Source organism: Musa acuminata, chromosome BXJ3-6 (genome assembly GCF_036884655.1).
Source record: "Musa acuminata AAA Group cultivar baxijiao chromosome BXJ3-6, Cavendish_Baxijiao_AAA, whole genome shotgun sequence".
Lineage (NCBI taxonomy): Eukaryota > Viridiplantae > Streptophyta > Magnoliopsida > Zingiberales > Musaceae > Musa > Musa acuminata.
Window position 1 is genome coordinate 412,723 of NC_088354.1, and position 13,520 is coordinate 426,242.

A 13,520-nucleotide genomic window follows, 5' to 3' on the forward strand; every position below is an offset into this window, starting at 1 on the left:
TTTTGAATAAAATTATATCTTATTTATTTTAATTTTAAATTTTTATATCTTATTAATTAATGGATCAAGTTAGAGAATGTTAGATTATGTGATCATGTTTAATCGAGTAAGATATATTATATACCTGATTTGATTTTGATTATGGTTATTGATCAATAGAAATAAAATTTAATTATAGTTGGATTGTTTAAGAGATATCTTAATCGGGACTTGAAAAAATGAGTTTAATTCTTCTAGATTGGTATCATTATATCTTTTGGATCAAACGATGATCAGATAAAATTATTCTAAATAATATTAAAAGATATATAATTTTGATTTTGACTGTCACATTAAAATTTTTCTCAATAACAAAAGCATAATTTGAGCTTTTATATGGATGATCAAAATTTTATCTCATCATAAGCCAAACTCAAATTATTGATTAGATGATATAGATGTGGCCTAAAGAAACCTAAATTTAAAACTTTGCAAACATAATTATATATTTTTAGAACTATTTTTATGATAGTCTCATTTGCATGCATCAACTCACCAATGAAACACTGGTACATGACAAGCTTCATCCTATCCTATCCTGTGTCATCCAACTTACGTTTACCGAGTTCAACGATACAATCCATGTTGATGTCCTAATAGGTCAAAAGCATCTATCTTGACTTGGACTAAGGTAGGTTGAGTAGCACTATGGCGCAAAGCCACTGAACTATAGCGGATGACCGACGTGTGATATATTATCATAAGATGATAACATCCTCTCTTTTTTGGCTATAAAACAACTTTGATGTCATGTCACCCTAATTAAAAACGCTATGAGAATATTTTCTATAGTCATATAGATTCGAATGATCTTCTACAATAGCACTATGTTATTTTGTTGATATTATAAAAAATATCTTCTTCACCTTAGAAATAATAAATCGACTTGAATTCTCACGTATCTTTCTTTCTTTTCTTTTCTTTTCCTCTTAAAGAAATCTCAATATTCTTTCATAACTTGAGCACAAAACGATCAAAATCTGATCTCATCAACATGCTTATAAAATAGAAAAGAATGATGAGTGAAACTATTCTGAATAGATTAACAAACAAAAACTATTCTGAGCGCTGATGCGATTGTCTCGGTAGATTACAATTATCTAATGAACAACTAATGTCATTTGGAGAAGAAAGAACAACACATACGTGGATTATCTATGAGTAATGATGCTAATAATCTCATTATGTAACCATTATCACATAATTATCGAGATGGGGAAGCTGCAACAATCATATCCTGAACACTGAGAATTATGATGCGCCGTGTTGGACTACTAGTCTAATATTTGTGCAACCCATCTTAAATAATCCCTTATATTGGAGAAGACGAACAGCTTTGATGGTTTTTTTTTTTTTTTTGATCCTTTTATTGGCTATCAGATCATGCAAATATATGTCGGTCCTTCAATGGCAAGAAAGTTGGATGGCAATTTTAGGAGCATAATTGTTTCTGTCTCTAGAGGATGTGCTACCTAAACATTATTTGTCATTTTGTAAATATTTTACTATTATATTCAATTTATAAATAAAATAAAATAATTATTCAAAAAATGTAATGGTAAGTAAGCATTTAAAATTCTTAATTAGATTCAAACTATTTGGAGGAATCCTAATTAGTTTCAAACTCATGGATTAGGATTAATATTTGGATTTTAGATCCAAATAAAAAAGAATAGTTTATAGAGAATTAGGATTTATCATCATAAATAAATTATATATCGCAATGTTTAAAATAGATATAGATAAGGACACTATGGTGCTCTTGGGATTTTTTCTAGCAGATATGAAGAGATTTTAGAGAAAATTTCTTCCAAATTTTGTGTGAGAGGATGGCTAAAATTTCGATTAGCTCAAGAGAGACATTTCTTATTTTGGTATTTGTCAAGCAGTGAAGAGTTTAGTTTTCTTGGTGAACATAAATAAAGAAGAAGAAGGTGTTAGTGTATCATAAAATCTTAGGCTCAAACCTCGCATTCATTACTTATCTCTTAAAAAACCACATGAATAAAGAATATTGAACCACATAAATCTTTATCGATCTTCAGATATATTCTTTCATTTTTAATCTCTAAATTTCTTCTTTGATTTTCGTCCTAACAAAGAAAGCCTTCCGCCATAAATACATTTTGACCTAATTTTAAGTTGGCTGGATATAGATAGGTCTATAGTGTGATAAAGTATCTTATATATTATGAGGCAACTGCTATTAATAAAAATGAACTAGAATTTGTATGGGAAAAGGAATTTGACAAATTTAGATTGAATGTGATTTGGATTATTGATTCATATATTATTAATAAAAAATATAATTTTTTTCTTAAGATAATTGAAGTATTTTTTTTATTTACAAGAATTTTGATGCCTATTAGTATATAGTTTGTTTGTATATAAATTAGAGGTTTAATTGTAAGAATGTGTTGGGCGCCTATGTATCGAGAGATGCTAAAATTATTTTTTATTTTTTTATAAAGAGTAAGTGATTAAGATTGGATTCGAATCAGAACCTTATTGTCAAAGATTCTATAAGTTAAGTTAGCTTAACACGTTTCCATAATTATTCTATCAGCATAGTAAGATTGGACTCGGTGCATGTCGCCTGTCCAAATGATATAAAATATATATTCTTACGTATAAACTCTCGTTACATATCACTCCTATCTTTGTGATGATGTGGGTCACATATACTTAATAAGACCCAAGCCTCCGATTTGAATGGAGGACGACCTTTATCAATAAGTATTTTCTCGTTAACTTTAAGCAAACAGGGAAGATAGTCACAAGAGAGAGAGAATCTTTCAGTGGCTTAAACCGGCTGTGTCAGCAGGCCCCACTGCGTCAACCAATCTTTGCTCGTCATGTTCCGAATCGACTATTACACGAGTTTGATACTACAAGTTTCCTTTCCCACCCTGCTCGATCACCATCAAGCACTTCGGTGTTATACCTATTGAAAAGCTGAATTAACCTAACTATGTTTGTCTAATCTAAATACTATAATTTTATAAAGAACATGAATTCAATTTCATAAATCTAATTTGTGTCCATCCAATTGGATTAAGATTTTGATTCGGATTCAATTAAATCACATTAATTTATTTAAAAATATAATTAATTTATAAATCGTAATCAAATTAGAGTAATTGATTTTTGAACCAATTCATTTAGATAAATTCGTTCGGACCAGCTTAATGATTTAAGTCATTTGGTTCGAATCGAATTGAGCATCTAGTGATGCTGTTCGCCTTTCGCTGGTTGACGTAGTAACTGCGTCGGCGGACACGTCGGAAGGGTATTCAGCACATCATGCAATAAACTGGTCAATTAGACCGGCTGAAAGGTAAGAAACTCGTAGTTTAGATCGGCTGAGTCAGCAGGTCCTAGTCCATCAGCCAATCTTTGCTCGCCACGTTAGCCGGAACTCCGAATCTGATAGTACACGTGGTTTGCTTTCTTATCCTACTCGATCTCCACGACTGCTTCTCGTCGCCAAGTGGGGTGGGTCCCTCCACCTCACACGTCCGTCCTAACTGTACGCGGGTACTACGTCTTTTGCTGGTTGACGCGGTAGCTGTGTCGGTGGCCACGTCAGAACAAAACACGAGGCATAATGAATTGGACGAGGAGTGGCAGGTGAGCGAGATGAAGGATCAAAGCGGCACAGAAAGAGAGAGAGAGAGAGAGAGTGTGTGTGTGTGTGCTTGTGGGGTTGTGACGGCTCACATGTTGCGTTCTTAGCTTCCATCCATCCTTCCCATTTACCGCTGCTTTTCTTGTTCTTGTTGTCGTTTGCGCCCTTTTGCGATGCCCTTCTTTTGCTGGGACTGAGAAGAGAGAGAAAGAGAGGAGCGGATGGGGAGGGAAGTGATGAGGTCACGCCGCTGGAATTGAGGTTGCAGCGGCTCTGAATTGAATTGAATTGCTTGCCGACTTGGGCTTTCCAAGAACAGGTAGAAAACATCACCGACCAGCGCATGGAGGCAAGCGCAGGTCTGGTCGCCGGCTCCCAGAACCGGAACGAATTCGTGCTCATCCGCCGCGACGGTGATATGGGGATATTTTCTACATCTTTTCTTCTTGGCGTCGAACAAACGAATCGTTAGGATTTGTGTTTTGTGTTCAGTTTTCTGTTAGTTAGAAGGTTTTGATTCGATCTCCGCCTGCAGCTGAAGCCGCTGCAGCAGCTGAGCGGGCAAATCTGCCAGATCTGCGGCGACGACGTCGGCCTCACCGTCGACGGGGATCTCTTCGACGCCTGCAAAGAGTGCGCCTTCCCCATTTGCAGGACTTGCTACGAGTACGAGCGCCGGGAGGGCAACCAGGTTTGCCCCCAGTGCAAGACCAGGTTCAAGCGGCTCAAGGGTAAGAAACCTAAAAGCACGCCCTCAATGCCTCCTTCCTGGTTAAAAATTGTAGTAGATCTCTCTATGATTTGCTTTCCCTCACCATGGGTTCTTGGTTGTATGATTTGGTTCACATTATGTTCCAAGCACTATAATTGGCATTATAACAAACACCTATGCTTTGGTTCTTCTTGTAGTTAACCCTTAGTACATCTCTCTGGCCTAGTTCCTTTTCGTAATAAACACCTATTCTTCTTGTAGTTAACCTATAATTTCATGACTTCTAATTCTCTCGTAGTAGATTTCTCTAGCCTTAATCTTTCACGACAGATTGTTGTATTTTGTTGTCCGCACTATGCAGGGTGTCCTCGTGTGGTTGGTGATGAAGAAGAGGATAACATTGATGATCTTGAGAATGAATTCAACTTCGTCAGGGGAGAAAAGCAGGACTCACAGGACATAGCTGAGGCCATGCTGCAGACCCACATGAGTTATGGCCACCAGGGTGACATCAACACGCCTTATGTGGTTCATCCTGTGCCTCAAGTCCCTCTCCTCACCAATGGCGAGATGGTACTTGTGCTCACACCTTACTCTCATTGCCTCGGGAGCAGTAAAACTCTTCTATACTGATGGATGAGTTCGTTTTGTTTCCAGGTTGATGACATTCCTCCAGAACAGCATGCTCTCGTTCCTTCATTCATGGGTGGTGGAGGGAAAAAGATTCATCCGCTTCCCTTTTCAGATCCCAATCTTTCAGGTATTCCAGATTCTGCTCATGGTTCGTTTCATACCAATGTACCGATTAGCTATATACATACCGAGCTATAACTGAATATACCAACATATGATATGATGGGACATACTGATGTACCGCTCCTACAAACCCTCTTGTCGGACCAATACGTAACACCCATACCAAGTGGTATACCTCGATACGGCGAACCTTGATTCTACTTATCGAAGGATGAGAAATCACAATGTCGATCCTTGATGTTTTCTAGTTTATCAAGGAATTAACGCCCAATCTCTTCCTGTGCAGTGCACCTTAGATCCTTCTAAGGATCTCTCGACCTACAGATATGGGAGCGTGGCTTGGAAGGAGCGGATGGAGAATTGGAGACAGAAGCAAGAGAAAATGCACAAGATGAGGAATGATGGTGGTGGTAAAGGTTGGAATAATGATAAAGAGGAACCTGATTTACCACTGTAAGCATCGAATCCTATTAAATGTCTTATGTAATGTTTGAAATATTGTATTTTAGCAGCATTTTCACAATGGTTCACTCTAGTTCTAAAGTCTGATATTTTGTGTTTATACATCTTCCAATAGTTCTACGATGGAATTGCTGATGTACGTTTTAGCTCAGAGCTTCCAGAATGTCAGAACTCCATAAGTTTTTGTTTGACAAGATAAGAGCCACTTTATGCACCAGTTATAAATCATGAATTTCACTGTAATTTTTTCTTTCATTATTTGCGAGTTCTTGTTTACATGGCTGTAGTTGCTTCTCATGATTTGTTTATCCTTTTTGAATATGCATGGTTATCGTAAAGTGATCTACTATATCCAAAGTTTAAGTATAAATTGATTAAAACATTTATATCATTGCGTTCGAGATTGTTTGATGTCGTAGAGGGACTTCTTCAATAAGCAAAATTAGGTCTCCTTCCCTTTTTTTCCTCAAATCATTCTAATTATTCTATGTAGATCTCTTCTTTGAAGTCTCTGTAAAGAAATATCATATTCATATCTAAGCGACTTTGACTTACTTTGACTCTAGATCTAGTGTCGCTACAAAGGCTAGTAAGACTCGATAGAAGTATGTTTAATAACTGAAGAAAAAATATCTTTATAATCGATACTTACTATATCTCTTAGCCACCAAGTGAGCCTTGTAATTATCCTTTTCCTTGATATTAAATATTCACTTACACCCAACAACTCAATTTATAATTTATTATGGATGAATTATTTTTTAATTTATTTATACATATTTTTCTAGGAGTATATCTAAAATGTTCCCATCCACTACACCTCATCTAACATCTTGTAAGTTGATTTGGTCACCCTGAATTATTAAAAAAAAAAAATCTTAATTTTCATTGTTCTTTGCTATTTATTTGGGCCAAATCCCAATCAGTTTTAAATTATTTTAAGATCTTTCTTTAGTTTTTAAGCAAGTAGTTATGTAGGCGCAGCATTCTGATCGAAAGGGAAGTATGAAGATTAATTTTTATACTACAATTTTATTGTGTTGGGTTAGTAAGTTCATATTAGTCTTGCATGCAATCTTAGAAACGGCAAATTACATACTTTGGTTTTCGTGAGGCAGCAGAGATGGTTGTGTTTTGTTTGCTTTTGAAACAAAAGCCGTCTACCATTCGACGTGCGACACAACAGAGTAGTAGTCGATTGTTACAGATATAAAAAAAATTGTTCTGATTGAAGTGAGATGCAAACCAATACTATCAGAGCAGAGCAAACAAATGTGGACGTGAGATGCAATACTATCAGAGTAGAGCAAATGTGGACGTGAGATGCAATACCATCAGAGCAGAGCACTACTCGACATATACCTGAAGCACAAATATCGCTGTAGCATCATCGCGCAGTAGGGAGTTGGATGGGTGGCCACCATTCATTCTAGTAGAACGATGACGACTTCGAGAGTTGAGCTGACAAATAAATGGTGATGATCGACTTACTTGTTGACTGATGCGAAGCTGCAGAATGCGCCAGAAAGCATTACAAACGACGATAGGACACTTTGGAGCAAGCAAGACTTTGGGATTACACCAATGCTATCAGAACAGAGCAAATGTGGAAGTGAGATGCAAACCAAAATACAATCCCCTCTCAAAAGCACTACTCGACCTATACCTGAAGCACACAAATATCACTCTAGCATCGACCAAAGGTTATTATACCAGAGAGAGAGAGAGAGAGAGAGAGAGAGAGAGTTGGAGGGCATACATACATTATTAGATTAAGAAGGATTGCCTCCCATGGATGGATAACTTCACTTGGGTCAACACACACTTGCAAATCGATGAAGAGGACGGATGGACAATATCCTTTGCCGATTAGAGCTGCAACTTTGGTCAGCCTTCAATCCAAATGTGAAAACGGGGCGATTGTTTGAGCCTCTCGGGAATGAATGACAGCATGGCGCAATCTTGTACAATCACGTATTCAAGAGATTTGAGTTCTGCCAACCAATCCGGCAAAGAGATCAAATTGTTGCATCGGATAATCTCCAACTGATAAAGGGACTTGAGATGCTTGATTCCCTGTGGTAAGCACCTCAGCTCTTCACACCCCATTATCTCCAACACATCGACATATTTAAGGTTCTGCCAACCTACAAATTCAGAGCTCAGCAACTTGTCATTATTCAACCATAGTGATAATGAAAATCCACTTCTTATAAGTGGCACATGCAATTCCTTGAATTTTGGACACTGGATTAGTATCAACGTCAAAAGCCTCGGGAACATGTCACCTTTACCTTTTGCCTTCAGCCATCTCTCCAGCATAGGCATTTCTGAGAAAATGAGTGATTCCAATCTAGGAAATATGTCACCATTACCATTACCATCACCGTAAAATGCATCATCCACTGCACTAATTGAATCCATGCCACTTATCTCAACAGTCTCAAGCTTAGGTAGTTGTCCAAGCGGTGGTAGCCTTTCACATTTCTTTAGATTGACAAGCTTGATCTCTGTCAAATGCCACAGATTTTCTTTTTTGCACGCCATCCAGCTCGGAAGTTTCTTCCCCATATAAGAAGCAATTTCTAATTTCTCTAAAGCTCGGTTAGGCTGAAGGTCTTCCAATACCTGCTCATGTAATAATGTTGCATCAGAAACTAATGCAACTTCCATATCCCACCACTCCCAACATAATGTGAAACACTTGAGTAATATTTTATCCTGGAGCTTTAAGGCTCGAGTATCTTCCACGCTTGATAGTCCATTAAGTTTTTTCAGACGAAGTTCTTTAAGATTTACTAAACTCTGCAACTCTAGGATGACACTTGCAAGGCTATCAACTGTAGCATGCACTGATAACTTTTGGAGGTTAGTCAATTGTCCTATTCCATGGGGCAATCGAGTCAAGGATACACATTTGTCAACATTTAACATTGTCAATTTTTTCATGATAGCCAAACCTTCAGGTAATTTCATGAATGATTGACAGCCTTCGACATCTAACTCTTGTAAATTTGTAAGAGCGATGATTGACTCAGGAAGCATCTGAAGCTTCTGACAGTAAGCTAGTTTTAAAATCAGTAAATTTTTGAGTTTGTAGATCCATTCGGGTAGTTTTTGAAATTTTTCACAATGAGCCAACTTTAAGATCTTCAAATTTTGAAGGTTTGAGAGATATTTAGGAAGTGATTGGATCTCGGTGTAGGAAAGGTTGAGGTATCTCAGGCTAACCAACTTGGCAATTGTATTAGGTAATTGTTGGATCCTACAATGTGATAAATGTAATATCCGTAAGTGTACCAAATTTGTAAACATGGCTGCTGGGATCTCTTTGATCTGACACTTTTGATCGTTTTCAGCCATCTCTTCCTCCGTTTGCAAAATCAAAGTTCTTAATCTCTTTGTGACCCCTGCTGATAAGGCGGTTAGAAATGTCGATGTAGCATCAGAATTAGAATCAGAATCGACAACTAAACATAGATGGCAACATTGTTCCGGGATTCTTATTGAATCTTGACCAATCCTTGTCCTCATACAGTAATCTGAATCCAACGTTGAAAATCGTAACTCAATTTCATTGATCAATCGATTCATCTTCTCAACATCAAATGATTGTTGTAGCATAAGGTCTTCAGCGATCATCATAAGCATGTAATCTTCCTTTGAATAATCAGACCAACCTAAATTGCACAATGAGCCATAGAGTCGTAATCGTGCAAGTTTAGTTGAAAGATTTTGGAGGCTCATTAATTTAAAATGCTGATGGTGTTTAACATTTGAGTAAGGACGCCAAACATCTGAGTGACAAGACAAATCATATGCTACTTCTTGCCATCGACTTACCTCGGTGTACCTGAATATTGAGCCCAACGTCTTTGCCAGCAAGGGAAAGCCCTTAATTATGTTGTCATAAATTGTTTTGTCCGTAAGTGTTTCGTATTGTTGCTCCGCAAATTGAAGTAGCAAATTTATGGTACAAGTGTTCTCTTTGTCCTGCGCTGATCCAATGAATGTCTCTCTCATGAACAATTTTATCCAAGCATCCTTTGATAGGCCAGCCAACGAGTAGTCTCTCGACCCAAATATTGTACTGTATTTGGTGGTGATGATCACTGTACTTCCGATTCCACCCACACGCAACAGGTTGTGCTTTAGTTGATCCCAATTGTCTTTCAACCCCTCTTCGATATAATCATAGTATATGTCATTCAAAATGAGCAAGTATCTTCTTTGGCCGAGCCGTTCATTCACAAGTAGCCAGATAGCTTGGTGTGATTGCAGATGGTCGCACGAGTCTCCCGTGATACATCTTGCAAATTCTCTCCCGATGCTTAGTTGATCCCAAGATAAGTCGAAGGAAACGTCCACCCAGATTCGATGATGGAAATGTTGGCGCACCCAGGGGTGGTGGTAAATCATCCGAGCCAGTGTTCTCTTCCCCGTGGATATGGGGAATGATCGAAACGACCATTCATCATGGATGACAATGACGAAGGGCTCACCGTTGTTGCTGGATGATTGATTCTGCTGAAGGATCTCTATAATATTATCTCTGTCCTCATCTCTTCCCACCACTTCATCTCCTAGGACATAGGAGTACTCTTCATCGCATGGATCCATGGCATCCATCATCTCCTTCCGGAGGTCCAAGGCAGACCCCCAAAGGACGAGCTCCTTCAACCTGAGCCCCATCTCCTTGAGCTCCTGCAGAATAGAAAGACGAAAAGCCACTCGGATGCCGAGGAAGGAGCGCAACAAGGGATTCGACGATGCCGTAACCCTCCCCGGCCACTCCAAGATCCGGTCAAGCAGGTTGTGGACGTCCGCAATGGCTGCACCCGCATCCGCCATCCACATCTCCACGTCCGGCTGCGTCCACGCCCCCATCGTCGCGTCCCGAATGACTGCATTGATGGCCCAAAGGTCAGGAATAATCTTCTGCAGATGATGTTGGATACCTAGCTCTCGACATCGCTCCTTCATATCAAACGACGGCAGCAAATCCAAGAGTATGTGCCGCAAATCCACTGCCGCCATGCTTTCGCTCCGGCCTTTGATGTTTTGGTTGCGTGAGGTGGGGGTGAGAGCGCTAGAGATGTATATTGTGATTGATGATGAGCATCGATACTTGGTTTGTTTATTGGATCACGATGATTCTTCTACTTTTATTATTATTATTATTGTTGTGGCTACTCTTTAAAGTGTATGCCATCCACACCAACACTCTTGGAATCTATCGTAAGCCTTTAGAGCACTTTCCTGATATGCCATAATACTTTTTCATAATCTTCGTCCCCAAGAATGGAATGCTTGCGGCTACAAAAGAGGTGGTTGGATGTTTACCGACAAAGTGTCAAACACAATCCATGTCAACATTTTATAGAATAATCCTTCCTTGTTAGAGAAGTTTTGATTGTTCGTTTCTTTGGACTTTGATATTCCAATCTTGAAGGCCGTGCCTTTCTTACTCTCTCTCTCTCTTTTCCTTTTCTTTTATTTGTTTATACGTTGTATATTATTTTAGAGTATGCTTGAAGCTTTTTCGACTAACACTTGTTTCTTATTTTTACCTTTGTCCGAAATGATGCAACAATCAAAATGATCATCAGATTATAGAAATTATGACAATCACGGATCTGATTAATCATCAAAGTTCTACTGCATAATTTTGTATAGCTTGACTAGTAAAAACTTTAATAATTTATCATAAAATTCTAAGCTCAAACCTCATATTTACCACTTATCTTTAAAAAAAAAAACACAAACAAAGAATGTTGAACCACATAAATCTTTTATCGATCTTTAGATATATTCTTTGATTTTTAATCTCTAATTTTTTTTCTTTCATTTTCATCCTAACAAGGAAAGCCTCTTCCACCATAAATACATTTTGACATCTTTTTAAGTTGGCTGGATATAGGTTTTTAGTGTGACAAAAGTATTTTATATACTATGAGGCAACTGCTATTAATAAAAATGGACTATAAGTTGTATAGGAAAAGGAATTTGACAAATTTAGATTGAATGTGATTTGGATTATTTGATTTATATATTATTTATTAAAAATATTTTTTTTCTTAAGATTATTAAAGTATTTTGTTATTATAAAAATATATGATATCTATTGGTAGGATGCATAACTGATTCATTAAACTAATTCACTATCTTATAGCACTTGTAGACTAACTCACGTCTTTACCTAATTTTAGGATGTGAGTTAACTTAAGGGGTGTTATACTAAATATATGTCTTGTTTAAGAGGAATTGACCCTTCAATTTTCTTGTATTGATATTCCTTGATATAATGGGTCATTTTTGTACTCATCTCCACAAGTAATTATTATTTTTTTAGGAAAAATAAAAGAAAAACTTCGTTCTAAACAAGAAAGAAAGAAAAAAGATAATTGAAGATGAAACCCAAAAAGATTACTTGTCGAAATTTATAATGGTGTATGATCTTGGTGTCAACATGGATAAATGTATAACTGGGCAATCAAACAAATACACTATGGATATGACGATGAAATCGATGAGTTTGATTGATCAAAGTGTGTTTTTTTTTTTTTTTTTTTTTTCGCTAGAGAACTCGAGAATTCAATCAACTTTTCGAAACTAAATCTCAACCTTTTATTTACTTTTGATTCTCAGTTAAAATCAGTTGTAATTTCTATTATTTTTTATTTATTTAGACTATTAGAGAGTCGAAAATTAAGTGATAAGGAGAGCCCCGGAGATCATGATGTTTCTCTCGACGTGGAGTTCCATGTGTGGTTCAATTTTAATCATCCGAAGGAAAAGATCGATTCGATTATATCTTCTCACTTGGATCATCAATATCTTAAGCTAAATAGAATTCTCAAGGGTTATTGACATATAGAAAAAGAAAGAGGTGTTGAGATTTTTATGACGTCTCTTCTCCATTTTTAATACGGAGTTAGAATCTTATGAACTCCCAAAAAAAAAAAAAAAAAGAGAAAATCTACGTTGTGTTTTTAGTATCTGTGTTCATCTTCTCTATTTGGATTTTAAATCATGATGATGGAGTAAATTCATATAGTTTGTATATAAATTAGAGATTAAATTGTAAAAATGTATCAAGTGCTCAGTTATTGAGAGATGCTAAAAGTATTTTTTTTTTTTTTTTTATAAGAAGTAAGTGATTAAGATTAAATTTAAACCAAGCACTTATATTGTCAAAGATTTTATCAGTAAAGTTAGTTGATACATTTTCATAATCATTCTATCAGCGTAGTAAGATTGGACTCAGTGTATATCGCCTGTCTAAATGACGTAAAATATATATTCTTACATATAAACTCTCATTGCATGCCACTCCGATCTTTGTGATGTGGGTCACAACGTATGCTTATTAAGACCCGAGTCTCCGATTTGAATGGAGAACTGACCTTTATCAAAAAGTATTTTCTCATTAACCTTAAGCAGACAGGGAAGATAGTCATAAGAGAGAGAGAGAGAAGCCGAAGGAGAATCTCTTCTGGCATCAGGACATCACGAAATAAATCGATGGCTTAAACCGGTTGTGTCAACAGGCCCCACTGCGTCAACCAATCTTTGCTCGTCATGTTATCTGGAACTCCGAATCGGATATTACATGAATTAACCTAACTATGTTTGTCTAATCTAAATACTATAATTTTATAAATAACATGAATTCAATTTCATAAATCTAATCTGTGACCATCCAATTGGATTAAGATTTTTACTCGATTCAATTAATCAAATTAATTTATTTAAAACTATAATTAATTTATAAATCGTAATCAAATTAGAGTAATTGATTTTTGAACCAATTCATTTAGATAAATTCGTTCGGACCAGCTTAATGATTTAAGTCATTTGGTTCGAATCGATTTGACCATCTAGTGTTACTGTTACGCCTTTTGCTGGTTGACGTTGTAACTG

The 13,520-nt window shown here is 36.7% G+C and overlaps 2 protein-coding genes across 4 annotated transcripts; one reads left to right on the forward strand and one right to left on the reverse strand.

The window, feature by feature from the left end:
• The first annotated feature begins 3,694 nt into the window (after positions 1-3,694).
• Positions 3,695-5,873, forward strand: LOC135641109 (probable cellulose synthase A catalytic subunit 5 [UDP-forming]). Of its 3 annotated transcripts, none has more exons than XR_010497571.1 (5): positions 3,695-4,398; positions 4,741-4,952; positions 5,037-5,139; positions 5,422-5,588; positions 5,713-5,873. XR_010497571.1 is itself a non-coding variant. In XM_065156158.1 (5 exons), the coding sequence occupies exons 3-5, from the start codon at positions 4,851-4,853 to the stop codon at positions 5,439-5,441; spliced, it is 225 nt and encodes a 74-aa protein (XP_065012230.1). In that variant the 5' UTR covers positions 3,695-4,080; positions 4,203-4,398; positions 4,741-4,850; the 3' UTR covers positions 5,442-5,697. The 3 variants fall into 3 exon arrangements, 2 of the variants coding, with proteins under 2 accessions (XP_065012230.1, XP_065012229.1); XM_065156158.1 differs by lacking the exon at positions 5,713-5,873 and having other exon boundaries at positions 3,695-4,080; positions 4,203-4,398; positions 5,422-5,697; XM_065156157.1 differs by lacking the exon at positions 5,713-5,873 and having other exon boundaries at positions 5,422-5,697.
• Positions 5,874-7,484: 1,611 nt separating this feature from the next.
• Positions 7,485-10,634, reverse strand: LOC103975143 (putative disease resistance protein RGA4). Its single transcript, XM_018822024.2, has one exon. It carries the CDS (start codon positions 10,632-10,634, stop codon positions 7,485-7,487), a length of 3,150 nt encoding a protein of 1,049 aa, XP_018677569.2.
• Positions 10,635-13,520: the final 2,886 nt, after the last annotated feature.